The following is a 25234-nucleotide window of genomic DNA, read 5'->3' on the forward strand; positions in this document are numbered from 1 at the left end:
CCCGCTGCTCGGTCCCAGCGCCTGCCAACCTAGCAGTTCGAAAGCACCTCCGGGTGCAAGTAGATAAATAGGGACCGCTTACCAGCGGGAAGGTAAACAGCGTTTCCGTGTGCGGCTCTGGCTCCCCAGAGCAGCGATGTCACACTGGCCACGTGACCCGGAAGTGTCTCCGGACAGCGCTGGCCCCTGGCCTCTTAAGTGAGATGGGCGCACAACCCCAGAGTCTGTCAAGACTGGCCCGTACGGGCAGGGGTACCTTTACCTTTACCTTTACTGGGGAAAAAAGCTCAATAACTTTGAGCTTCCTCCTGAGTCACTGGCCACTCCCTTCTGATGGAGATCAGTGCACAGGCTATCATTGCATACCCTTAACTAGCCTGCTGCCCTCAGGTGTGGTGTAAGATGCTGTCCTGCTGCCAGGTACAATTGCCAATCTAATGAACTTCTGTGCGAATAATGGGGAGGACCACTATGTCCTTTTGCCTTGGGCACCGAAATATTTTGGGCCAACACTGTGAGATTGGACAGCACCTGCAAGTCAGAAAGCCTGAGTTGTGCTTGCTCTTGCTAGTGCAGGGGTCAGCAAACTTTCTCCACTGTCCCTCAGACCTTGTGGGGGGACGGACTATATTTTGAAGGGGGGGAAAGAACGAATTCCTATGCCCCACAAATAATCTAGAGATGCAATTTAAATTAAAGCACACATTCGATTCATGTAAAAACACACTGATTCCCAGACCGTCCACAAGCTGGATTTAGAAGGCGATTGGGCCTTAGTTTGCCTACCCATGTGCTAGTGACTCTCTGACTCTTATATACGCAAGCGGAGGGAGGGGGAGGAGGGGTCTTGCTGAGGCAGCCAAGTTGTGCTTCCTATCCCTCCCTCTGAGCAGCGTGGGCGATGAAGGACTGCATGCTATATCTTCCTTCGCTCAGCAGATCCCGGCACCTGCTGGAGGGATTCACCATCCAGCTAAGCCAAAGTAACTGCCTATCTCACTGTCCTGCAGCTAGATAATCTGGCATTGAGGCCCTCAATCCAATCAGATGGAAGCTTAAGGGTCTTAAGCACATTTCTGGCTTTTGTCAGCTAAAGACAGCAAACCAGCCATGGTTGGAATGAAAACAGCTCAGGAAACGGAAAGAGCCAATCCCTTTGTTGTGATGAGGGCATTAAACAGAGTGAATTTGGCTCTTAGCAAGGTACTTGCTCTATATAATGCAATTCCTTGCACATCTCATCTACAAACCCTTCCCCTCCCCACACTTTTCTTATTGAGAGCCGTCTATGCATTTAGAATATCTCAGCCTGGTGCCAGGTGTCATCAGCTCTATGAACAGAAGGCTGAATTGGAAAAATCATGTGGTACAGTCCTTCAGGGTCTGTACCACTTCAGGATTCAGGGCAGAGACTTGCATATTTGAATGCTACCCCATTGCAAAGAAATAATATAAAACAATTCTTGCCTAGAAAAACTGCTGTTAGGAAGAAGGATTCTAGCCTAAGCCTTCACCTCGGTGTACTAATTATCCACTGTGGGAATTTTGGTCTTGGGGGAGCATTCTCTTTTAGAATCACCCATCCAGAGCCAGCCCAAGACATTTTGGCACCTGAGGTGATCCACAAAATGGCACCTCCCTCTCTGCCGGGTCTTGGTGCCAATATAGAAATAACAATGGCAGTTTAAATAGAAATAAAATACCTCTTGCCACAGTGGGGAAGGCTGTGGCTGGGTGACCTGTGTGCTTCCTCAGTCTGCTAGCCAGGTCTAGCAGCTGATGGGTGATTCCAGTGCCCTTGCTATTATGGTTCTTTATCTCTAAACTGGATGTGGACCAACCAGACAGCCCATCAAAGGAAAGGACTGTCCTCTGATAGCCCTTATAAATAAAGGATTGTCCTCTGCATGGGGCCACCAATAGCAGCTCGTGGAGTGGAATGGCATTTTTGGCTTCCCAGCACAGAGGTCACTTGCTGGTAACAGAGAGGAAGAGTAGGAAAGTGATGGAGAAGTTGGGGCAGTGTGGGCACAGTGGCAGAGCTAATCCAACACTCCTTCCACTGCGCTGCCTTCTCTACCGACCCCCTGTTCTGCCTCTGTGATGCCATCATGCCCAGCTCTGCCCTGTTGGCTGACACGGATGACCACCCTAGAATGAGAGCTTTCAAAGCATTTTCAAAACCTTTGATCCCCATTCACCTAAATCATTACAATAGTAGAAGCCATTGCAAGGATTCCCACTGATGTAATTCTCTTCTCTCCTCCCCACATGCATGACCTGTGCCATCTTCAGATCTGCTCTGAAGGGTTCGGAGCACCCCTGGAACAGATTTAGGGGGTGCATGGGGTGAGGAGAGTAAGAGAAGGTTCTGTCACACAAGGAAAATCCCTGCACTAATGGAACCTTAACGTTAGTGCTATGCTGAATATAACCCTTTGTCTCTAGGCTAGTTTATTGCTTCCCTATCTGCAGGAAAATCTGAATAATACTAGCTTCATAAGAAGCTTAATTTTCTCTATACCGGCTGAGTTGAAATGACTTTTTTCTCCTTTTGCTAAAAATTGCGTCATTGTTTGTGTTGATTATGTATTTATTTTTTGGTGTGTTTCATTATAATTTTATGGCACATATATATTTTTACTCCATTTTTATTCCTTTGTAATGCTTTGGGGGTCTCATGACTTGCAACTAAACACAGCAGTGTTTTTAGGACACTCCATTACATTCCCTCTTCGACCAGTTTTTCTGTTCAGTCTCCACTGGCTGTTTTTGGGTCAACCTCCCCCCACACTCCTTAGGCTTTTTTCCTAATGATTTTTCGTACTTCTGCAAACTCCACTGATATGTCATTCTGAGTTTGGCACTCAGAGAACTGAGATCACAGTTAGTGCATATTGTACAACTATGAACAATTTAAAGAATACTACTGTAGTTGCATCAACCACACACGAAATGACTGGGGGTACAAGGGACTTAAAGGTTTTTTAATCATTATTATAGTTATTGTTGTTATTTACTCACTCTTTACCCTAAAATCCCAACAAACAAAAATGCATAATGGGATCTTTATAAAGAACACATGGTCTAAATCAGTCTTCCCCAATGGATAAGGGAGCCTCCAGACTGTCTGTTGGAATTTTGTGGGAGAAATTCAAATGCATACCAGAACTTTCAGGCTTGTTTTCAATGCAGCGTTACATAAGCATTCAATCAGCACAAGGATTTCTGCTTCAGCCACAGGACTTCCCACCGATGCCCCCACATGCCATACCCAAATCTGTTCCAGAGGGTGGGGGGGGGACCCAAAACAGATTTAGGGACTGCACTGGGAGAAGAGAGGGAGGAGTCCCATTGCAGAAGCAGGAATCCTTGCGCTGATGGGATGCTTATATAGTGTCGCATTGCATACAAGCCTAGGTTTGCACAGCTAAAAGTATTAAAGGGCTCTGTGGTCCTAGCACAATAAATTCACTTTGGTTAAGAACTGGACCTTTTGCCTTTTGGAAAGTGATGGGACAATGCATTTTAAAAAAATGTGCAATGAACAAATGATTAATTAACAGGACAGTGTATAAGCACCCCATAAGCAAATCAGAATAAATGTAGGAAAAAGGTTAATCATTATTGTATAACCGCCATGCAAACAAATCAGAACAAATGCACAAGTAAGACAAGATACATTGCTGGAGAAAATAATTTCATAAAACTGTATTCTGATTATTCTGTTTTCTTTTGAGTCTGTGGCCTAGCTGAACTAAAAGGACCTGTACCTGCCTTTTACAGTACAGAACTAGCTGCTTTTAGGTACTGTACATAGTGAATGTCTGTTCCAGAATACTGAAAAGAATAAACCGTTCAGCTCTATGGTGGTCATTGTATGCATGAAAAGAGAATCAGCTGGGCACGGCAATTGTGATTGGTCTTGAATTGTTTTGTAGACAGATGAAAGAGGACATTGGAAGACTTTTAATGAACAGGAAAATTAGTCAAAGACTTAATAAAGGAAGATACTGAAAAAATGGTTATATGTAATCATATGAAGTTATGATAAGGGCTGATCTAAAGGGCTAAATAATTTTGATTGGATCAAGATAATGACATTGGGTTGCAACTATGAAGATTGTTGTGATGCTTTGATTGGCGAAATGAACTGATGTATGTGTGATCTGGAAGTGTATCAATTTCTTGCCCTAGGTCCGCCTGGTCATCGCAGAAAAGGGGTTACCCTGCGAAGAGCGGGATGTGAGCATGCCACTGACTGAGCACAAAGAGCCATGGTTTATGCGTCTCAATCTTGGGGAAGAGGTCCCTGTAATCATCCATGGAGACAACATCATCAGTGACTATAATCAGATCATCGATTACATGGAGAAGAACTTCACAGGAGGTAACATTCTAGAAATCTTTTCCAGCTAGAATTCCCTTTTGATAATTATAATACCAACAATTACTTTATAGACATTGTTTTACTTTTCCTATCTCTTGCAAGCCCAGTACACTTCCTTAAGCACAGTTTCTTTGGCCACCTCACCTTAAATGCTCACTGATCTACAAAGGCATGAGGCAAGAGCAGCTGGGAAACCAACCAGCTTTGGAGAAACAAGCCATAGTTTGTTTAATCGTCTGTGAGACAGCTCGTGATTAGTTAAAACAACCCATGGCTTAAGCAACCCATGGATGCCTACAGACAGCCACCCAATCTTAAACAACTCCTCACCCACAATAATACAACAACCAGACTTAACATGGACACTGGTACCAGAGCCTGCAATAAACCCAGATGCCAACTTTGCTGCCACATACACCTGGACAACACCATTCTGGCCCCAACAACATCAAACATACCATCTCAGGACTATTTAACTGCTCATCTTCTAACATTGTGTATGCCATCAAATGCCAACAGTGCCCTTCAGCTCTCTATATTGGACAAACAGGACAAACCCTACGCCAAAGGATAGATGGACATAAATCTGACATTAGGAATCACAAGACAGAGAAACCAGTAGGAGAACACTTCAATCTCCTAGGACATTCTATACAAGAACTCAAAGTAGCTGTCTTATTACAAAAGAATTTCAGAAACAAACTGGAAAGAGAAGTTGCTGAATTGCAACTTATTACCAAACTTAAAACCATGGAGAGACCTGGTCTGAATAGAGTCATTGGATTCTTATCTCATTATACATGATTAAGCTGTTTTTAGCCATCTCACCCCTTGCTTTTTCCTATAAGACCAATTGCAATCGTTAACAGTCATCAACAGGTTTACCACACCTATCAGCCAATCACCCGTTCCCACCACCCTTCTGAGTAATACCCCCCCACCTTCTCACTATATATAAGGGTCTGGTGACTTCTGTTTCAGTGTATCTGAAGAAGTGTGCATGCACACGAAAGCTCATACCAATAACAAACTTAGTTGGTCTCTAAGGTGTTACTGGAAGGAATTTTTTTCTAAAAATTTTGTTTCGACCATGGATTTGTGTTATCTGTGAATCAGGTCATTGTGTTGTTAGGTTTCTGTTTATTGCCACTGTGCAGTGCTTGCAGTCACAAGACTGTTTACATTCCAGAGACTCCAGGCTGTTGGAAGTAGCAAGGAATGTGACAACCACAGTCTCATTTTTAATTTTGGCGGAAGAACTCAGATCCTTCAAGTGCCCCTATTTTCCAGGGACAATCTCTAATTTACAGAAGCCGCCCTGGTTTCCAATTTGATCCTGGCACGTCCCACTTTTCCTTGTTGTTGTTGTTTAGTCATGTCCGACTCTTTGTGACCCCATGGACCAGAGCACGCCAGGCACTTCTGTCTTCCACTGCCGCTTTTCCTTAGGACATCCTTATTTCCATCAAAGAAATATTAGAGGGTATGGGGTTATGCAACCCCCGAGTCAAGGAGATAAGTAACTATACAATCTTTAGAAGACATCTGAAGGCAGCCCAGCAAAAGGGACATTTTTAAATGTTTATTGTTTTATTATGGTTTTCATATATGTTGGAAGCCACCCAGAGTGGCTGGGGCAAGTCAAATGGCTGGGGTATAAATTATTATTATTATTATTATTAATTATTATTATTTATTATCACTGACATCATTATGGAATAGGATGTCTATTTTCATCAGAGAAATGTTGGAGGGCATGAGAGCTGATTTTACAAGGGAGCTGTATCTACTTCTCTGTGTTAATGTCATCACTATGGCCTCCGTTCCCAGTTTTTATTTTTGTTTCCAAAGAATTGCCAGGCTTCAAAAGCTTAAGAGGGACATTTCAATGGGGTCTTACAGCTGATATCACAGATCCTGTCAGCCATGCAAGCAGAAGCTTTAAGAATGGTCTTAAAATAGATCCGTGAAAAAGGACCCTTGGCAGCTTCTGTGTTCAAGTACTTTGCATCGAAATGAACTTCCCCCGCCCTTTCTTGCATTCAGCAAATTTTAGCAGGGGTAGGAATCACTGCCCACGATATATGAGATCTTGGATTAGTAGAATGAGTTGCTTTTTGCCGAGTCCCCCTTAAAAATACAACTGAGGCTCCAATTCTACATATACTTACCTGGATGTAAACATGGAGACAGACACATTTTTAAAAAAACTGTGGGACCAGTTTGGAAATGGCTTTTGGGATTCAGTCAAAACATGCTTTGCCTCCCATGAAACAAAACAGTTCTTCAGAGGTTGGGTGCTCCTTGTTATTGTTGTGGCAACCTTAGGGTGAAGGGTGGGTGGTGGTAATAATAATAATATTTTAAAAAAATTAATGATAATTTTATATACTGCTTAATGCTAAGGTAACTCTCAAGCGACTTACGAATCTAGAGTTGTCATATATCCAGAATTTCCTGGACACAGACAGAATATGGTAGTCGTAAACAGTGTCCAGGCGGAATTTGCTGAAATGTCTGGGAAAACCTGGACATATGGCAATCCTTGTCTATATTTTGGCAAATTTTATTTAAAACAGCTCCAAAACTTCAACTTTTGTGTCTAAATTTTCACTTTTTGAAATATGGCAACCCTAACAAAACATCAAAACCAATCGCACAACCTTGATAAAATTTCTCCCCCACCCCCACCTCTGAGTAAACATGTTTAGATTACTTATGCGCTTTCTCTGCAGCAAGGGTGCCAACATTGATCTGCCTGGGGAGTGCAAAATGTCTACTGCAGAAAAAGCGTGAAAGTGTGAGGCGCAACTCACTTGTGCTTCCTCTTTCAGTTGTTTGTTGGGATGTGTAAAATGTATCTTAAGCCGAAAGAAGGTCCCTTGTCAATGCAGAGGGTGGAAAGCACAGTTTCTCACCGCCAACATCATGCTCTGCCGGCTACACTGACTAATCACACCACACTCCACAATTTAAGGACAGTGTTGTATTTTATGTCTTTATATAAATCAGTAAATCAGTACTGGTGATTGTTCCCCTTGCTTTTGTGAAGCAAGTGTTGCTGTCTGGAACCCAGTCTGATCCATTTGTCAAAGTTCCCTGTGGGTCACCATGTCAAATGGTCACTGGATCAGAACCCCATGTCCAAGAGGGCAAAGTCTATTGGCCTGCTGGGGGCCAGAGACATAGCCTAAACCTTAGGCTCTAAAGCAGTGATGACTGACCTGTGACCCTCCACTAGGTGTCCTTGGACTCCAACTTCCATTGGCTCCATCCAGTTTGCTCCAGGTCAGGAAGGATGGGAATGGTAGTCTAGCGGTCCCCCACCAAACTCTAAAGCCTGCTCTGCACATTGTAGCAGAATGGCATGCTATGACCCTAAGGTGTTAAGAATGGACTGTTTCCTACCACTTCAAAGTCAATGTACACCTTATTGGCCTCACACGCCTAGGTGGTTGTTATTGTTTTTCTCAATTTGGAAGAAACCTAGTGGGGGGACACACACACACATCAAAATGCAATATTCACAAGAAATAACAAGATAGATATATGGATTGGGGTTAACATAAAGTGTATGCCTCTTCCCAAACCTGTGGTGTAGAGCTCACTGGATGTAGAGTAAATGAGAGTGTGTACACAGCCATTTTTCGAATGCCTCCCTTCTCCTATTAGCAAAGAGATGCCCTTATTTAACTCCTTATTTTGGTAAATTGAGCACTCTCTTTTAATGAGAAAAAGGGAAAGACTGGAAAGAAAAAGCTTCTGTTATATTGGTATTATTTACAACTGAGACACTTTATTTGCTATCAGCAGTCTTATAAACGATCCATTAAAGGGTTTTGGCGTTGAAGAAACCTTATATGGGCCAATTCAATCAAGAGGCTTAGGGTGAGGAATTACAATATTCTATTAGGATTAGAGCCAGGAGATCTCTAAACTAGAAAGGTATAATAAGAGAAAATAAACAGGGGCTTTCCGCCCAATTAAATGCTCAGTAGTTGTTTATCTGTTAAGGTGTGCATTGATATTCTGCATGTGTTAACCTGAAAGAAATATTTAAGGGAGGAAATATCTCAAAGAAAAAAACCTTCCCACGCCTTGTGTGTGGAGCCAAATGCAGCAGGTCTGGGTCCATGAGAGAGGAGCTCCCCAAAGCTGCTCTTCTCTATCTTCAGAAGATGCCTTACAAGCAGAAATTCAGAAGGGAAGGCTTTCCCTTGCAGACTCACAGAAGCACCTTCAGCCAAATTTGTGCCTGGCACCCAGCTGTCAAAAGCCATGTCAGCCCAGGGACGAGGCTGCCCCTTGATCACATGACAGAGCTCTCTTCACATGCAGAACACATTAAGGGGGCTGTTGGCTCCAGCAAAGCTCACAAAGTCTGGACACCCCCCCAAAAATGCAGGAAAATGTATCTGCATAAACATACCAAAAATCATGCTGTATGATTTAGCCGCATTCTCTTGCTCGTAGTAATGAGCTTACAGCCCAGATCAGATGCCACTGACCTTCAGGTCTAGAATAAAACAACAACATCCCCTTTCTTCCCTGCACCTCCAATCTGCTCCCTCCACGCTTGGGCCCTGGCAAACAACAGCAAGACATAACCACCCCCACCCAAAAAATACTGCACCACTGAACCATGCCAGTAAATTTACTCACTGTCCATTAAGTACTATCTCTTGAGCCGAAAAAAATGAATGCCTCTATAAAACATGGCCCAGATATTCTGAAGAGAAATACCATCTTCCTTCTTCCAGCATTGTCCCCACTGCGTTTTTAGAAGTAACTGTAATTGAAAGATGGATGCCTGCTGTCGTGGAATGACTTGGGAGAAATAAGGCGAGCAACTGTAGGGGACACTTGACATCCAAACAAGGGCTGAATGGATGAGACACAGAGACAATGCATGTACAAACCTGACAGAGAAGATCTTGCAAGTGGCGAGTTGATGTAGGAACTCTTGAGGTCTTGGATGTGAGGCAGCAAAAGATAAATTTGAGCAGTGGAGACCTGGACTCAAATTCGTGTTGAATCGTTAGAAGTCTTTCATTGCCAAATCAAATGCGCAATCCCGAATCAGACACTTAAAAGTACTGAATTATGGGGCTTATGCTCAGGAAACTCTTAGTTAGTTACAATATTTGAATCCCTTCTCCCCCCCAAAAATGTTAGATTTCTTTTTCAAGCTTTGTAGTCTTAAAAATCAGACTCATTGCAGCCGAAACCCAGGCATAAAAAAAAAATTCAGGACCATTCTGCAGTGAACATACACACAAATGCAGATAGTGTATTCCCTTTCTAACTTGTATTAATTTTTTTGCAGCCCTAGTTGAAATCCTTGTAATGAAATCCTTGAAATCCAAGCACATCATCATCATCATTATTTATTAAATTTCAAATTTAGGTACCACCATTATTGAAGGTTATGATTTCAGGCTGTTGGTGCAGGATTTAGAATTGTAGAGTTGGAAGGGACCGCAAGGGTGAATGCAGGAATCATTTTGCCCATCATGGCCCTCGAATCCACAACCCTGAGATTAAGAGTTTCCTGCTCTACCAACTAAGCTATCCCACATATAACTACTGTCTCTGTGCTGTCTGTTTCTTCTGTGTTACCTTCTTAGTCAGTGCCAAAAGTCCCAGTTCCTTGACATTTTAAATACTGGATGCAAAACAGCCCGTAAGAACTAAGCAAATGCAACAAATGTACCTTGGATCCCGAACGCCTTGTGAGTTGTATGTTTTGGCTCCCGAACACCAAGTGAGTGTTCCGGTTTGTGAACGTTCTTTGGAAGCCGAACATCCGATGCAGCTTCTGTGGCTTCCGATTGGCTGCAGGAGTTTCTTGCAGCCAATCGGAAGCCGCTCCTTGGTTTCCGAACATTTGGAAGTCAAACAGACTTCCGGAACGGATTCCATTTGCTTCCGAGGTACAGCTGTACTCAAATTGTGTCCTCTCTTTTTTAAGAATAGAAAATCTGAAGTAAAAGAGAAAACCCTCATATAAGCGCTGCGTGTAACTAAAGAATGCATTTATTTTAGTTTTTCTTGCTACATTTCAGAGCACGTTACCCAGCTAATTCCAGAGGCAGGGAGCCTCCTTCATTCCAGAGTGATGCAGTACAGAGAGATCCTGGATTCCCTGCCCATGGATGCCTATACACATGGATGCATTCTCCACCCAGAGCTCACCATGGACTCTATGATTCCAAAGTATGCTACAGCCGAGATCCGAAGTAAGTGGCCTTTGAACAAGATAAGTGTGCTGACTTGCTGCATCTGTTGATTCATTTGATCCCCCTTAGCACCCAACAGCATAAATTGCTTACGGAATTATAAGTGGGCATATTAAATGGAAGAGATGGAGTAGAGCAGTGTGGCATAATGGTTAGAGCATTGGGCTAGGACCTGGGGGAGCAGAGTTCAAATCCCCACTCAGCCATGAAGCTCTCTGTGTGACCTTGGGCCCGTCACCACCTCTTAGCCTAACCTACCTTGTTGTGAGGACGAAATGGGAAGGAGGAGAACCACATGAACCACCTTGAGATCCTTGGAAGATAAAGGTGGTATATAAATGTTATGTACTGAAGTTCTCACCCTGGGCCAGCAGGGGCATACTGTAGATAGTTCAGGTCCACATATGCAAATAAGGGATTGGGGATTGAAAGTGACGTTCAGTGATTGGATAGTTACAGAAAATGGTTATTGTTGCGTTCTAGTGGAGCTCTATACAGTGGTACCTCCGTTCCAGAGCCACGTTCGTATCTAGAAGTAAATGTAACTAGCAATGGCGCGTCTGCGCGCGTCGCTTTTCACCGCTTCTGCACATGCGCGTGATGTCATTTTGAGTGTCTGCACATGCGCAAGCGGCAAAACCCGGAAGTAACGCGCTCCGTTACTTCCGGGTTGCCGAGGAGTGCAACTTGAAGGCGCTCAACTCAAAGCGTCTTCAACCCGAGGTACGACTGTATAAGCAGGCTGGCTGAACCCTTCAGTTCAATTCTGTTCCAGCTTACAAATAAAGAGCTTCTTTGGAGAAATCGCTGTGTCGTCTGCTATGTCTACCTACTATTTAACAATAAATATAATAAATAATAATAAATAGAGCAGGGGTGGGGAAATGTTTTCAGCCTAGGACCACATTTCCTCTTGAGCAACTGTCCAGTGGCGGCATGTGAGCAGTGAACATCGCCAGCAGTGAGCATCACCGTCATGGAAAGCGCACATACACACAGGGAATGCAATTGTTGCATAAAGTAATCAGCATGTATACATTTGTCATTTCCAACAAAGCACATGTGCAGTTTTCTGCATGCAAACACTGTGGCTAGTAGGAAATATTAGGCTGTGTACACATTCCCATTTATTCCGGCTCCAGCATGCTTCCACCACTGGTGTTTGAAGTTTTAACATATACGTTGCATTAGCCACAACCCATACGTGTCCCGTAGTTTCTTAAGAAATACTGCTGTTTGAGGCGTTTCCCCTCAAACCAGCTTCCATCAAATTTGAAAACAAGAGCCAAGGTTAAGCTGAGGTATGCGCATTTGAGACAGCCATTGCACATGCATGTGGCAGCGCATGTGCAGATGACAGCTTCACTGAATAAGAATTTGGCACAGGGAAACAAACCAGATAATGCACATTGGGTGAAGACGTCCTTGCTCCCTCTCTGGCATGCACAACAGCATAAAAATGTGACTTAAAACGCAGCGGGTGCAAATAACCTCACTGCATTTTAAGCTACTAAGGTGTGCATAGCCATTGTCTTGTGAAAACTCAACTAAAAGCCTTGACTGGCTTGTAGTATTATTATTACATCATTTTACCTACATCCTAGGCATTCAGCCATTAAAGATGTTTGTTTATGCATGCTGGCAGCTCTTATAATTAATTAAAGACAATTACAGTTTTAAGAATCCAGATTGCGAATGGCCAAAGCAGTAACAGGATAAAATAAATAAATAATTGGAAGGTAGACAAAAGAGCTGAACTGCAAGTCTGCAGGGAGAGTTAAGAATAATAGACCGTCACAGTATGACAGAGAGAACAAAAACCTCTATATACTCAGGAGTAGCACATTTGCGGGTTGCTTTAGGCTAATGGCTTGGAAGTTATTTGATAGTTATTCCGACCTGGAAGAGCTAGGAATCTCTGCAAAGTCTCCTCAGAACCCCTTAATTTCCACCAGCTTCTTTGGAGGCAGCAGGTTAGTAAAGCTGGTCTGCATTTGTGTGTGCAGAGATATGCCCTTTGCTTTCAGTTACAGGGCATATTTGTTTTATCCGTGGGGAAAGAGACTTTGAAAGACACCTCTTTGTCATCATATAAAAGGCATTATGATTTAATGCTGCTGGGATTGTTATTGGTGAATACTTCTAAAAAGTAATTTCTAACCCAGTGGATGTTACCGTAGAAAAAGCGTTCAGCTGAGCTTGCATGATATATGCATGTATGTATATTTGACCCCATCTGCACTATATATTTATAGCAGTATCATACCATTTTAAGCAGTCCTGGCTTCTCCAAAAGAAATATGGAAACTGTAGTTTGTTAAGGGTGCTGAGAGTTGTTAAAAGGTAAAGGACCCCTGACAGTTAAGTCCACTTGTGAACGACTCTGGGGTTGCGGTGCTCATCTCGCTTTACTGGCCGAGGGAGCCGACGTATGTCCGCAGACAGTTTTTCCAGGTCATGTGGCCAGCATGACAAAGCCGCTTCTGGCGAAACCAGACCAGTGCACGGAAACGCTGTTTACCTTCCTGCCGGAGCGGTACCTATTTATCTACTTGCACTTTGGCGTTCTTTTGAACTGCTAGGTTGGCAGGAGCTGGGACTGAGCAATGGAGCTCATCCCATCGTGGGGATTCGAACCGCTGACCTCCTGATTGGCAAGCCCAAGGCTCAGTGGTTTAGACCACAGCGCCATCCGCGTCTCGAGTTGTTAAGATACCCCTATCCCCCCCCCCAATAGAGCAGCAATTCCAAGGGAAGACTCTGGGAACCATAGTTCTTTGAGGCGAATAGAAATCTACAAATATCTGTACAGTGCAGGTGGTTTGTGATGGGATGTTTGTATGTTGCTTTGGTTTTAATATGTCTCACAAATCTTGTTTCCTGGGGGAAATGGGGGATTAAGTAAAATGCGTCTAGTTGTGGTTGAGATAGTTCCCGCCAATCTTCGCAACTGTTGCCAAAGGAATAGGACTGTGTGGAACTGGTAATTGGGGCAGTTAGCTCAGTTGGGTCAGTTAGCCTGGTGGCAGAGGAAGAGGGGTAGTTGGTATGGCGGCAGCAGAAGCATGGTCAGGTAGCACTCCCCATTTCACCAAGCAGTGAAAAAGGATGTGCTGCCCCTGGGTGGAAGGCCTCCATTTTATTATAAATGATGGAGAGAGTAACCTTTTCCCAGTATGCGATAGTTGTACAAGACTGTATTCTTTCTTGTACAATAAACCACTACAGTGGTACCTCAGGTTACATACGCTTCAGGTTACATACGCTTCAGGTTACATACGCTTCAGGTTACAGACTCTTCTAAGCCAGAAATAGTACCTCGGGTTAAGAAATTTGCTTCAGGATGAGTACAGAAATCGTGCTCCAGCAGCGCAGCTGCAGCAGGAGGCCCCATTAGCTAAAGTGGTGCTTCAAGTTAAGAACAGTTTCAGGTTAAGAATGGACCTCCGGAACGAATTACATAAGTACTTAACCCGAGGTACCATTGTACTGCGGTTCTTCTCTGGAATTAAGTCTCTTATGATGCCATCAGTGTTCCTGTGAGGAAATGCTCTTGCACTGTTCCTTGGTATTACAGGGTGCCAGATCCCCCCCACCTTACAGCTGTTCTGCCCCCCCACATCCAATTATAGATAGTTCAGTTGGTAGAGCATGACATTCTTAATCTCAGGGCCGTGGGTCCAAGCCCCATGTTGAGCAAAAGATTCCCGTTTGGTCCCTTCCAACTCTACAACTCTATGATTTTATCTCTGTAAAATCAAATGGACTTGGAGGATACTTAAGTTTTTGATAAATCATGCCACATACAAGAGCTGGGCTGAGGGTCTTCGACTGGATTTTTGGCCTCTCTGGCACGAAAATTTATGCAGATTAGGTTTCAGAGGCAGGACGAATTGGCACCAGACTCTGTACTTGACCTACAAGCATTCATGAAACATTGACAATGCCTAATATAACTCCTCCACAAGGACGTCTCTTTAAATATGCTCTTCTGCTCTGGACAGTGACTTTGTCACAATGTTACCACAGGGTCTTGCACTTTAGCGGCTCCAGATAACTCTGGATCCAACTGCTCAATTTACAGCTGCATTTTAAAAAAAATGTCCCTAAAGTTGGCTTGAGATTTGAAAATGAAACTAGGCTTGCTTTATACCTAAACCAGATTTCCACGGGAATGCCTTTCGTTACCACTTAGTCACCTGTTCTGGGCCTGGGTACAATTCCCTGTTCCCCACAAGAACAGATAGTGCCTCCTGAAGCCCACAAGAATGTGTGCACAAATGTACCACGATATATTTAAAAGCTGAGGATTCTTGAAACAGACTCCCTCAACCTAACCCACCTCCCAGGATTAAGTTCTGTTAGATGCTAAGTACAGTGGTGCCTCAGGTTACATACACTTCAGGTTACAGACTCCGCTAACTCAGAAATATTACCGGTACCTCGGGTTAAGAACTTTGCTTCAGGATGAAAACAGGAATCGTGCTCCGGCGGCGCAGCAGCAGCGGGAGGCCCCTTTAGCTAAAGTGGTGCTTCAGGTTAAGAACAGTTTCAGGTTAAGAACGGACCTCCAGAACGAATTACTTAACCCGAGGTACCACTGTAATTGTGCCAGTACTTTATTGTTTACGTGTCCACAGAACCTTTGAAAGGGAGGAGAGCGGAGACAGAAAACCAGAAAAAAAATGGCTCTACCTCAGGATTCCTTTAGTCCCACCTATGGAAACCCTCTTAGCCAAACCACCAAGTCCAGTGGTCATCACCTGCTACTGATACAGCAAGGAGCTGTATTGGTGATGCCACACCACCCCCTGAAAAAACGCACTTTGCTACAATAGCCACATTAGAAATTACTGCATTTTACATGACCTAGGCATGTAAGCATTCAGAGTGAAGGCAAGGTGAGGAGGAAGGGCTAAATAAATAAATAAATAAATAAATAATGCACGCCTTTGTGCCATGGTGCAAGAAGCACAGGAGGCTTCTTCCACATTTAATCTTGCTGCAATAGTGGGGCTGCATGGCCCACACACATATACATTATATACAGTATAGTCTGATTTTGTGCCAAAGAAGCAAAGAACACCAGTGTCAAAGCAATGATTCTTCAACATCACCTTTGTTGGACTGGTCATGTTGTGCGGATGCCTGATTATCGTCTTCCAAAGCAACTACTCTATTCTGAACTTAAAAATGGAAAGCGTAATGCTGGTGGTCAACAGAAGAGGTTCAAAGACTTTCTCAAGGCAAATCTAAAGAAATGTAGTAGAAACACTGACAACTAGGAAACATTGGCCTGCGAGTACTCCAGTTGGAGAGCAGCCTTTACCAAAGGTGTCATGGGCTTTGAAGATGCTCAAACTCAGGGCAAAAGAGAGAAATGTGCAAGGAAGAAGGCACGCTTGGCAAACCCTCACTGTGATCAACTCCTGCCCGGAAACCTATGTCCCCACTGTGGAAAGATGTGTGGATTCAGAATTGGCCTCCACAGTCACTTATGAACTCACTGTTAAAACCGTGTTCATGTAAGACAATCTTACTCAGCTACAAGTAATTGTTTAATAATAATAATAATAATAATAATAATAATAATAATAATTTATTACCTATACCTCGCCCATCTGACCGGGTTTCCCCAGCCACTCTGGGCAGCTTCCAACAAAATGTTAAAAATACAATAAAAGTCCCACTTGGACTACTGCAATGCGCTCTATGTGGGGCTACCTTTGAAGGTGACCCAGAAACTGCAATTAATCCAGAATGCGGCAGCTAGACTCGTGACTGGGAGTGGCTGCCAGGACCACATAACACCGGTTCTGAGAGATCTGCATTGGCTCCCAGTACGTTTCCGAGCACAATTCAAAGTGTTGGTGCTGACCTTTAAAGCCCTAAACAGCCTCGGTCCAGTATACCTGAAGGAGCATCTCTGAAAGACCATATGCCCCTTCATTTCCACCCCCATCGTTCAGCCCGGACACTGAGATCCAGTGCCGAGGGCCTTCTGGCGGTTCCCTCATTGTGTGAAGTTAGGTTACAGGGAACCAGACAGAGGGCCTTCTTGGTAGTGGCGCCCACCCTGTGGAACACCCTCCCTCCAGATGTGAAGGAAATAAGTAGCTATCCTATTTTTAAAAGACATCTGAAGGCAGCCCTGTTCAGGGAAGTTTCTAATATTTAATGCTGTATCATTTTTAATACTTGATTGGGAGCCGCCCAGAGTGGCTGGGGAAACTCAGCCAGATGGGTGGGGTATAAATAAATTATTATTATTATTATTATTATTGTTATTAAACATTAAAAACTCCCCTAAACAGGGTTGCCTTCAGGTGTCTTCTAAAAGTCAGATAGTTGTTTATTTCCTTGACATCTGATGGGAGGGCATTCCACAAGGCGGGCGCCACTACTGAGAAGGCCCTTACCCACCAAAGTTGTGCCCAGCTCTTATATGTAAATTAGCATCATGGGCCTGTGCGCCAAGTATTTTAATTACTAGCAATACCTCTCCTGGTGTCATGTGATCTTAGCTGCCCTTCCCTCCAGGAAACAGGCAGCTGTAATTTGCATTTGCTTTCATTTTCAGAGGAGCCTTCAAGGGTAGCCCCATGTACAGTACAATTGCAGTAGTCAACAAGTGTACAGCAATGTCTAGTTCTAGACAAAGGAAAATGCTCAGTGAGCAGTGAGTGAATGAATTAGCAAGCGTCTTCTCTCCAGGCTAAAGAGCAGATTAATTAGGCCAGTAATGACCGGTGTTTATCCTTCTCCTGTCCTGACATTGCACCTCCCATAAGTAATCAGTTTTAATTATCACAGCATCATTGGCTCAGCAAAACCAAGGAATGGGCTGTAAATCAGCCTCCTAGTTGCCCTTTATTTCTCAACATTGCTAAAGTAATTAAGGACTACAGCAGCCCTGTTACTCTTTCTTTTTCTCCACAGTGAACTTGATTGAATCAGGCCAGAGAACACAGCTTTTCCAATTTAGCCTTGCAGTTTTCACAGATGAGGTCAATGGGCTTTTATAAGAGAGAGAGAGAGAGAGAGAGAGAGAGAGAGAGAGAGAATGAATGAATGAGCATGATAGTGGCATGTGTAGAAATCTGATGTAGCTTTGGTGTCAGGAGAAGCTCGAGGCCATAGGGATAACATCTCAACTGAGTTGCTGTTGCATTATAGGAAACCTTGATGATCTGGTCAGTTACTGAATCTGACTGACTGCAGGACCTAAGGAGCTCCACACGGAGGTGATGCTATGCCTCAAAACATCCATTGCCAGGGGGAAGTGAAGCAATCACCTTCACACTATGCAACAGTATGGTATCTCTGGGCTCACAATAAATGCGAAAGCAAATTTTAAACGCACCATTTGTAACTCCTCTGATCTTAAAATATTATCGAGATATCATAAAAGCTGATGTCCCTGTGCAAGTTAAAATCATTCAGGTGGATTGCAGTTGATCAATTTGGGGTGTTTATTTTGAGAATCTATAATAGCTGCTGGAGAAAGGATGATAGCCCCAACAAGCCAAAAGTTGTTCGGATGTAACTCTCATTCATTATGGCAATAAAACTCCACTTTGGCACAGTAGTGTGAATACAGCTAAATACTGCCCAGGTGTTAATTTTATGCCTATTTGTGTTCCCTTAACCCATTCTGAAAGTATTGTGTATACCAGGAGTGGGGAACCATTTCCAGGGAGCAGGCCAGATGTTTAGGATACCCAAACCCAGCGGCGCCAGGTATAGGGGGTGGAGGGGGCTTCAGCTCTCCCAATATTGAGGGAGCAGCCACCAGGCACCCTCCACACACCCCAGTCCTAGCCTCCACCTGACACTTCGCTCATCCCAGCTGCAGGGCAGGGGCTGAGTCAAGCAAGTGCGGAGATCACCCTCTGCACACCAGGCAGCATGACATGACGTGTTATAGGGGCAATGTAGGGGGGCAAGTGGGTGCCCCTGCCCAAACCTCCCTGGCCATTTTGACAGGGGGCACTTCACCCACAGCAAAGCAAGAATGCAAACTGGATTTTCTAGACTACCCTCTCATTTGCCTTGTCCATATTAAATATAAATTGCAGCACTTCTGCCCTGAGATTCTCCACATCTAGCCAAGCAAATGAATGCTCAGCCAGGACTGCAATGGGTGGTGTCAAATAACTATACCACATCCTTTCCCAGTTCAGAATTAGAGTGGAAGGTAATGAATTGTTTTAATCAGAGGTCCTTCAATCTGTATCTTATTTTGTCATCTTTGATGATAGGTCTTTTGCAAAAAGATTTCCCTGTAGCTTCAGGGCCAACCTTATCATGCTGTCTCTTAAAGTTCTGCTGAATTTCTGCAGTGCCAGATTGGATCAGAACTGAGGTACATTTTGTGCTGTCTCCTCCTGGCAAAGCAGTGCACCCACTCTAGACAGATATGGACATAATCCCCTAACCTGAAAGTTTAATCTTAACTCCTATCCATATTCCATAACATAACCAGTCTCCCCAGAGCTCCCCATCAGCATTTTAGCATACATTTAGCAGCCAAATATACATGTTTTTGGATGAAATTTTGACGAGTCTGTACAGTTTTGCAAGCAATTCACCTTTTGGAACATATTTTTGCATGTTATTTTCACTAATATTGCATGCATTTTCATGCACACTTTCCATTAATACATGCCTTTTGTACACATATGGTCAGATATCTGCATCAAGAAATTTGGGGAAGTGTGAATTTTAAAAGGATAGCTGATTTTCAGTTGAAATATTGATTTGGATTAGGTAGCTTTGCATTAAAATGCACACCAAATGAACTTTCTCCTACATTGCTACTCCCAAGTAACATTTGGTGAGTTCCTAGTGATGTATGGAAGTGAGAGCTGGACCATAAAGAAGGCTGATCGCCGAAGAATTGATGCTTTTGAATTATGGTGCTGGAGGAGACTCTTGAGAGTCCCATGGACTGCAAGAAGATCAAATGTATCATTCTTAAGGAAATCAGCCCTGAGTGCTCACTGGAAGGACAGATCCTGAAGCTGAGGCTCCAATACTTTGGCCACCTCATGAGAAGAGAAGACTAACTGGAAAAGACCCTGATGTTGGGAAAGATGGAGGGCACAAGGAGAAGGGGACAACAGAGGATGAGATGGTTGGATGGTGTTCTTGAAGCTACCAACGTGAGTTTGACCAAACTGCGGGAGGCAGTGGAAGACAGAAGAGTCGGACACGACTAAACGACTAAACGACAACAAAAAAGCAACGAGGGCTTCTGTAAAATGGTAGCAGCTATAAATATATTCATTCACACTGGAAAAATAAAGACTTTGGAAAGAAGAGGGTAGGTCTCAAGATTTTTTAAATAAAAAAATCATATGCAAAGGACTTATCTAAGGTGATGAGTGAATCTTACAACCATAGCCTAGTCATAGTGCAATAGCCCTCCCAGTCCTGAATGTGAGACCCAGACCCAAGGATTTAGGCTGAGGCAAGGCGCTATACTGGTGTTTGCTGCTTATAAATATCAAACAAACCAAAATCAGGACATATCTGTGCTTTTGCATTTATTAGATGTAGAGCTACCAGGTCCCAACCTGGAGATTCTTTCTGTAACTTTTAAGTTTTTCATCTGAATGGTGTTGTGGAAGAAATTTGATTCTGTCTACATTTAAAGGCAAATCTACCAGATTTGCACTTTCCAAAACAATACACGAACCCTGCTCTTCAAGGCTGGTCAAGTTACTTTGGGAACCTGCTGGGGCAGAAAATCCCACAAGCACTTCTCCCACCCCTTGACAGTGAAAATACTGCAAGAAATAAAATATTTTTATATCCCATCTTGTTCCCATCAAGGAACCCACTGCCCAAACCCAGATCTGCTTAGCTTTAGAAAGGTGGTAGCCCCATTTGCCTTCAAACTGTATTGTTGTCTGAAGACCGTAATTAAAGTCAGTAAGGCAGATTCTTAGAAGGGTGATACATTTTTAGACACTTAACATTTTTGTTAAAGATAGCCATGTGTCTAGAGCAGAGGTTCCCAAACTGTGGTCTGCAAACCACATGAGTTTCACGAAGGTGGACCACAGTGTGTTTGTGAAGAATGCTTACAATTTGAATTCTGTAGAAATCAAATTGTAACACAATAAAATGCATGCAATTCCATATAAGAAATAAAAGAAGCAAAAAGGACACAATTAGAAGATTACAGTGGTACCTCGGGTTACATACACTTCAGGTTACATACGCTTCAGGTTACAGACTCCGCTAACCCAGAAATAGTGCTTCAGGTTAAGAACTTTGCTTTAGGAGGAGAACAGAAATCGTGCTCCGGTGGCGTGGCAGCAGCAGGAGGCCCCATTAGCTAAAGTGGTGCTTCAGGTTAAGAACAGTTTCAGGTTAAGAACAGACCTCCAGACCGAATTAAGTACTTAACCTGAGGTACCACTGTATTTGGTACAACACATTACAATTGCTGCAACAGGCAGAAACAAAATCATTAAGTGGTCTACCGAGACCCTCAGCAATTTTCATGTGGTCTGTGGGGAAGGGGAATTTTGGGAACCATGGGTCTAGGCAAGATTGGTCACTAATTAACCCCAATCCATTCTCTCCTACTTCCACAGGACATTTAGTTAATGCCAGCTCAGACCTGATGAAATTAGACCATGAAGAGGAGCCACAGCTATCAGAGCCATACCTTTCCAAACAGAAGAAGCTCATGGTGAGATGCTCATAGCAGCACACACACAACATTTAATCTGTTTCAATCTGTTTTTAGTTTATCATTGTTTTTAATTCTTTTTTGAGTGTTTTAAATAACTGCTTTAAATAATACTTTTATTGTTTTCATAAACTTCTATGAGGTGTGTTGGGGCTTTTTAAACAATAAAGTGGCATGCGGATTTGGATGGCTGTTGGTACTGAAGACGACAGATGTTTAACCGAATCCAGTTGTGCTGGAGTTGAGTGTTTTCTAGCAAACTAAAGCTTCACAAATGGGGTTGTCAGTTCAGATCCATTACCAGTGCTGCTGCTTGCCATTTTGCCTGCCATTGCTACCCTAACAGGGCGACCAGATTCAAAAGAGGACAAGGCTCCTGCGCTTTAATAGCTGTACAGAAGGGGGGATTTCTGATGTACGTAAGAAGGAATTTTAGAGTTGGAAGGAGGTCTAGTCCAGCTACCTTCTCAATGCCGGATTTACAACACAGGATGCAACTACAGCATCCCTGACAGGTGGTTGACCAGCTTTTGCTTAAATACTTCCAGTGAAGGAGAGCCCACCACCCAAGGCAGTTTGCTCCACTGTTGAACAGTTTTTACCATTAGGAAGTTCCTTCTAAGGTTGGGCTGAAATCTGTTTCCCTGCAATTCCCACCCACTGGTTCTAGTTCTACTTTCTGGAGCAACAGCAAACAAGTCTGCTCCATCTTTGGCAGCCCTTCAGAGATTTGAAGACAGCTCTCATGCCCTAATATTCTCTTTTCCAAGCTAAACACACCCAGCTCATACAACCATTCATCATAGGACTTCCATTTCCAGACCCCTCACCATCCCAGTTGTCTTCCTCTGGACATGCTCCAGCTTGCCAATATCCTCTTTAACATGTGGCGCCCATAACTGGGCGCAGTACTCTAGATAGCACCTGACCAGCACATAATAAAGTGGAGTTATTGCCTCTCAAGACCTAGACACAATGCCTTTGTTAGTGCAGTCCTGGCACAGGTTGGAAGTTGCTTTTATGAACACATCCCTGAATATTTGGCCTTCCGAGCACCTCTTCTCACAGCAGATTTGTCAGAGGGTGATACCAGGCAAGACTCCGACCTGCCTTTTCCAGGCTTTATTCTTAGTGCAAAACTATTTACAGTGAAGAGTGTTGCAAGTTCATGTCTGGCTCAGTCGCTAGCAGAATCTGGGAGTGGGCGGTCCTTGTACCTCCCCCAGCATAACAGTCACTTGACCCCCAACCTTCTCCTCCCCTCCCTGTGCCGAAACCTACTGCGCAGAGTGGGTGCTGGCAAAGGGGTGCTTCCCTCCTCTCCAGCTTGATCAGGGTCAGTGTTGAGGCTCTCCCTAGCATCCCCTGGTCCCACCACCTCCTCCCCACTGGAGATGGGGCTTTCCTCCTTGCCAGAGGAGGAACTGCTTCACAAGATCTTCGGAGGTTCCCTATAACACAACTGCCCTTCCACCTCTCGCATCTGAGCTGATGGCAGTTCCCTGATCAAAACAACGATGATGCTTTACAAAGTCATTTGTTTGTAAAATATCCACTACGTTCAAATTGTGTGAAAACACATTCTTCTTGTTCAATTCTGATGTAAACATTTACTGTTTATATCTAGGCCAAGATCCTGGAACATGACAATGTGAACTACTTGAAGAAAATCCTGGGTGATCTGGGAATGGTGCTAGATCAGATTGAAGCTGAGCTGGAGAAAAGAAAAATTGAATACCAAGGTAGGCACCATGCTGTTGCGGACATTATTTTCTAAGTCTGCCATGAGAGATTGTTGGAGAGCAAACCTTATTTGGCAGGTAAAGGTTGAGCAAATTTTGTTAGATGAGATATAATCCATTATCAGAAGGATGTTATATTTTGCTGTCAACTATTAATGATTATTAGTAGCAGTAGTATCATTATCTGCTGTGATGTTATCGTCACTAAGGCTTGGCAAGTCCAGCTGGCCATAGCAGACGACTGGACAAAGGGACTCATGGAACAAAGAAACAGAAAGTGCAGTGGCTGCATCTAAAGAAAGACTGAAGGTAGTGGCTGGGAACCTCAGACCCTGGGGCTAAATGCCACGCTTGGAGTTCTCCAGGCTGCACCCTCTCTCCCCAGGTCATTCCCCTCACCACCTTGCTTTGTGTCCTCTTTTAGTACTTTTGCTTGTTTGGAAAATATAATTGAACCATGGCTTTTGCTTGCCTGAATGGAGGAGGTGTGTGTGGTGCCCTGGGCAAGGCCAAAATTTGGCTCCCCCGCCCCCCGCCTCTCACCTTCGGTTCAGTTCAATTCAATTCATTACATCATAGTTCAACACCTTGTAGCACACCCTAGGCTCGGCACCCAATATGGGGGAACCAGTCGTGTTGCCCTAAATCCCCCTCTGATGTAGACATCTCAAGGACAATATAGTTGCATTAAGCTAGCACTGCTTCCCTCCGCCCCATCAAAACCATCTGAAGCCTCTTCCTCAGTTCAGGTCCATATTTTCTTCGATCAAGACCAGCAGGCATTTGTTTTGTTTCCAATGCTGTGAGCTTCCAGCTGTGAGTCAGGTTTGATTGTGTATTCGTGCCAAGAAAAATACATTAGGAACGAGAGAGAGAGAGAGAGAGAGAGAGAGAGAGAGAGAGCAATGAGTATGCTTTGAAAATCTCCTGTTGAGAATGGCTCAGAAGGGTTCCATGTTCTATAAGGGTCCTCCTGCTTTTCCCAGATGAACCTTGACTGTTGCACTGACTGCAGCAACTCTTTAACACATTGTCATATCATGCTTCAAAGAGGGCACCTATAATACTTAGTTAGGGCTGCCAGACATCAAGATTTTCCTGGACATTACCAGGATTTTAAAGGCAGAATTGATGTCCGGGGGGGGGGGATTTCAAAAGAGCAGTGCTTTTGGGTTGTCTTGGTTTTTACTTTTTGAAATATGGCAACCCTAACATAGTGAACCAGCTAAAGGCTCAAGCCCAGAGATGGAAGGCACACCGTGAGAGTTTCCTGTACAAATGTACACTTCTGTTAATGTGCTAAGTAAGTACAGGGATAAGTTTGATTCAATTCACATTTAAAGGCAAAACTACCTTATGTGCACTTTACAAAAGCAAATATGAACTGAAACACAACCGCCCTTTTTTGCAGTTCACCAAATATTGCGGTGTAGTTCCCCACCCATATAACGTGTACAAAAATGCATACACTGGGGTAAAAGGTGCATAAAAAAATGTTGGTGAAAACTACCAAAATGCATCATATTTTTTTATTCATTTTATTTCATAAAATTCATGCACTGCTTGATTGTAAAAAAACAAACAAACTTAAAGTCATATTAGGCAAAATCGCTTTGCAAAAAAGGTGCATATTTCCCAAAATTTCTTTGCAAAAATTGTATATTAGGATAAATTTGCTGAAGAATTTTCATGAAGCCTTAAGAAAAATACTTTGCAAACTGATATGGAAATATGGAGAACTGTACTTAACACTGGAAAAAATGAGAAGCCGGAATTGACAGTGTTAAAAAATTGATAAATATATATATATATATATATATATATATATATATATATACTGTTGAAAAGGATATGTTAAAAAACATATATACCGGTATATTAATGCCAGCTGTGCCTGCCATACTGCTGAATCCACACCCAGTTAGTCACACTTTAGTTGCAACAAAATCAGTTTGAAATGCTAGTTGTGACTAACTTGTTCTGTTTATTTCAGTGGGACCTAAGTGTGACTACCTTGATCTGGATAAAAAACAGTGATATATACTCAGGCAGGAGTTTGTACTGTGTTTTGCAACATGAACGTTCTATGGGTGGTAATTTACTTAGTGGTTCTTCTAATTTAATCATAATGTTAGGGAGCTTGCACGCATCATTTCCA

At 43.4% G+C, this 25234-nt stretch overlaps 1 protein-coding gene and 1 long non-coding RNA gene across 2 annotated transcripts in view; both read left to right on the plus strand.

The window, feature by feature from the left end:
- The window catches only part of LOC307218147, a 125678-nt gene that overhangs the window by 92741 nt on the left and 7703 nt on the right, over nt 1–25234 (plus strand). The gene's annotated exons all lie outside the window — the stretch shown is intronic.
- GDAP1L1 (ganglioside induced differentiation associated protein 1 like 1) overlaps nt 1–25234 on the plus strand; it is a 41968-nt gene that overhangs the window by 11002 nt on the left and 5732 nt on the right. Inside the window, exons 2-5 of the mRNA XM_079979772.1 lie at nt 4198–4390; nt 10456–10629; nt 21237–21334; nt 22962–23076. Coding sequence (XP_079835898.1) covers nt 4198–4390; nt 10456–10629; nt 21237–21334; nt 22962–23076 — 580 coding nt within the window. The remainder of the gene's footprint in view (nt 1–4197; nt 4391–10455; nt 10630–21236; nt 21335–22961; nt 23077–25234) is intronic.

Source organism: Podarcis cretensis (genome assembly GCF_951804945.1).
Source record: "Podarcis cretensis genome assembly, chromosome: 6".
NCBI classification, from domain to species: domain Eukaryota; kingdom Metazoa; phylum Chordata; class Lepidosauria; order Squamata; family Lacertidae; genus Podarcis; species Podarcis cretensis.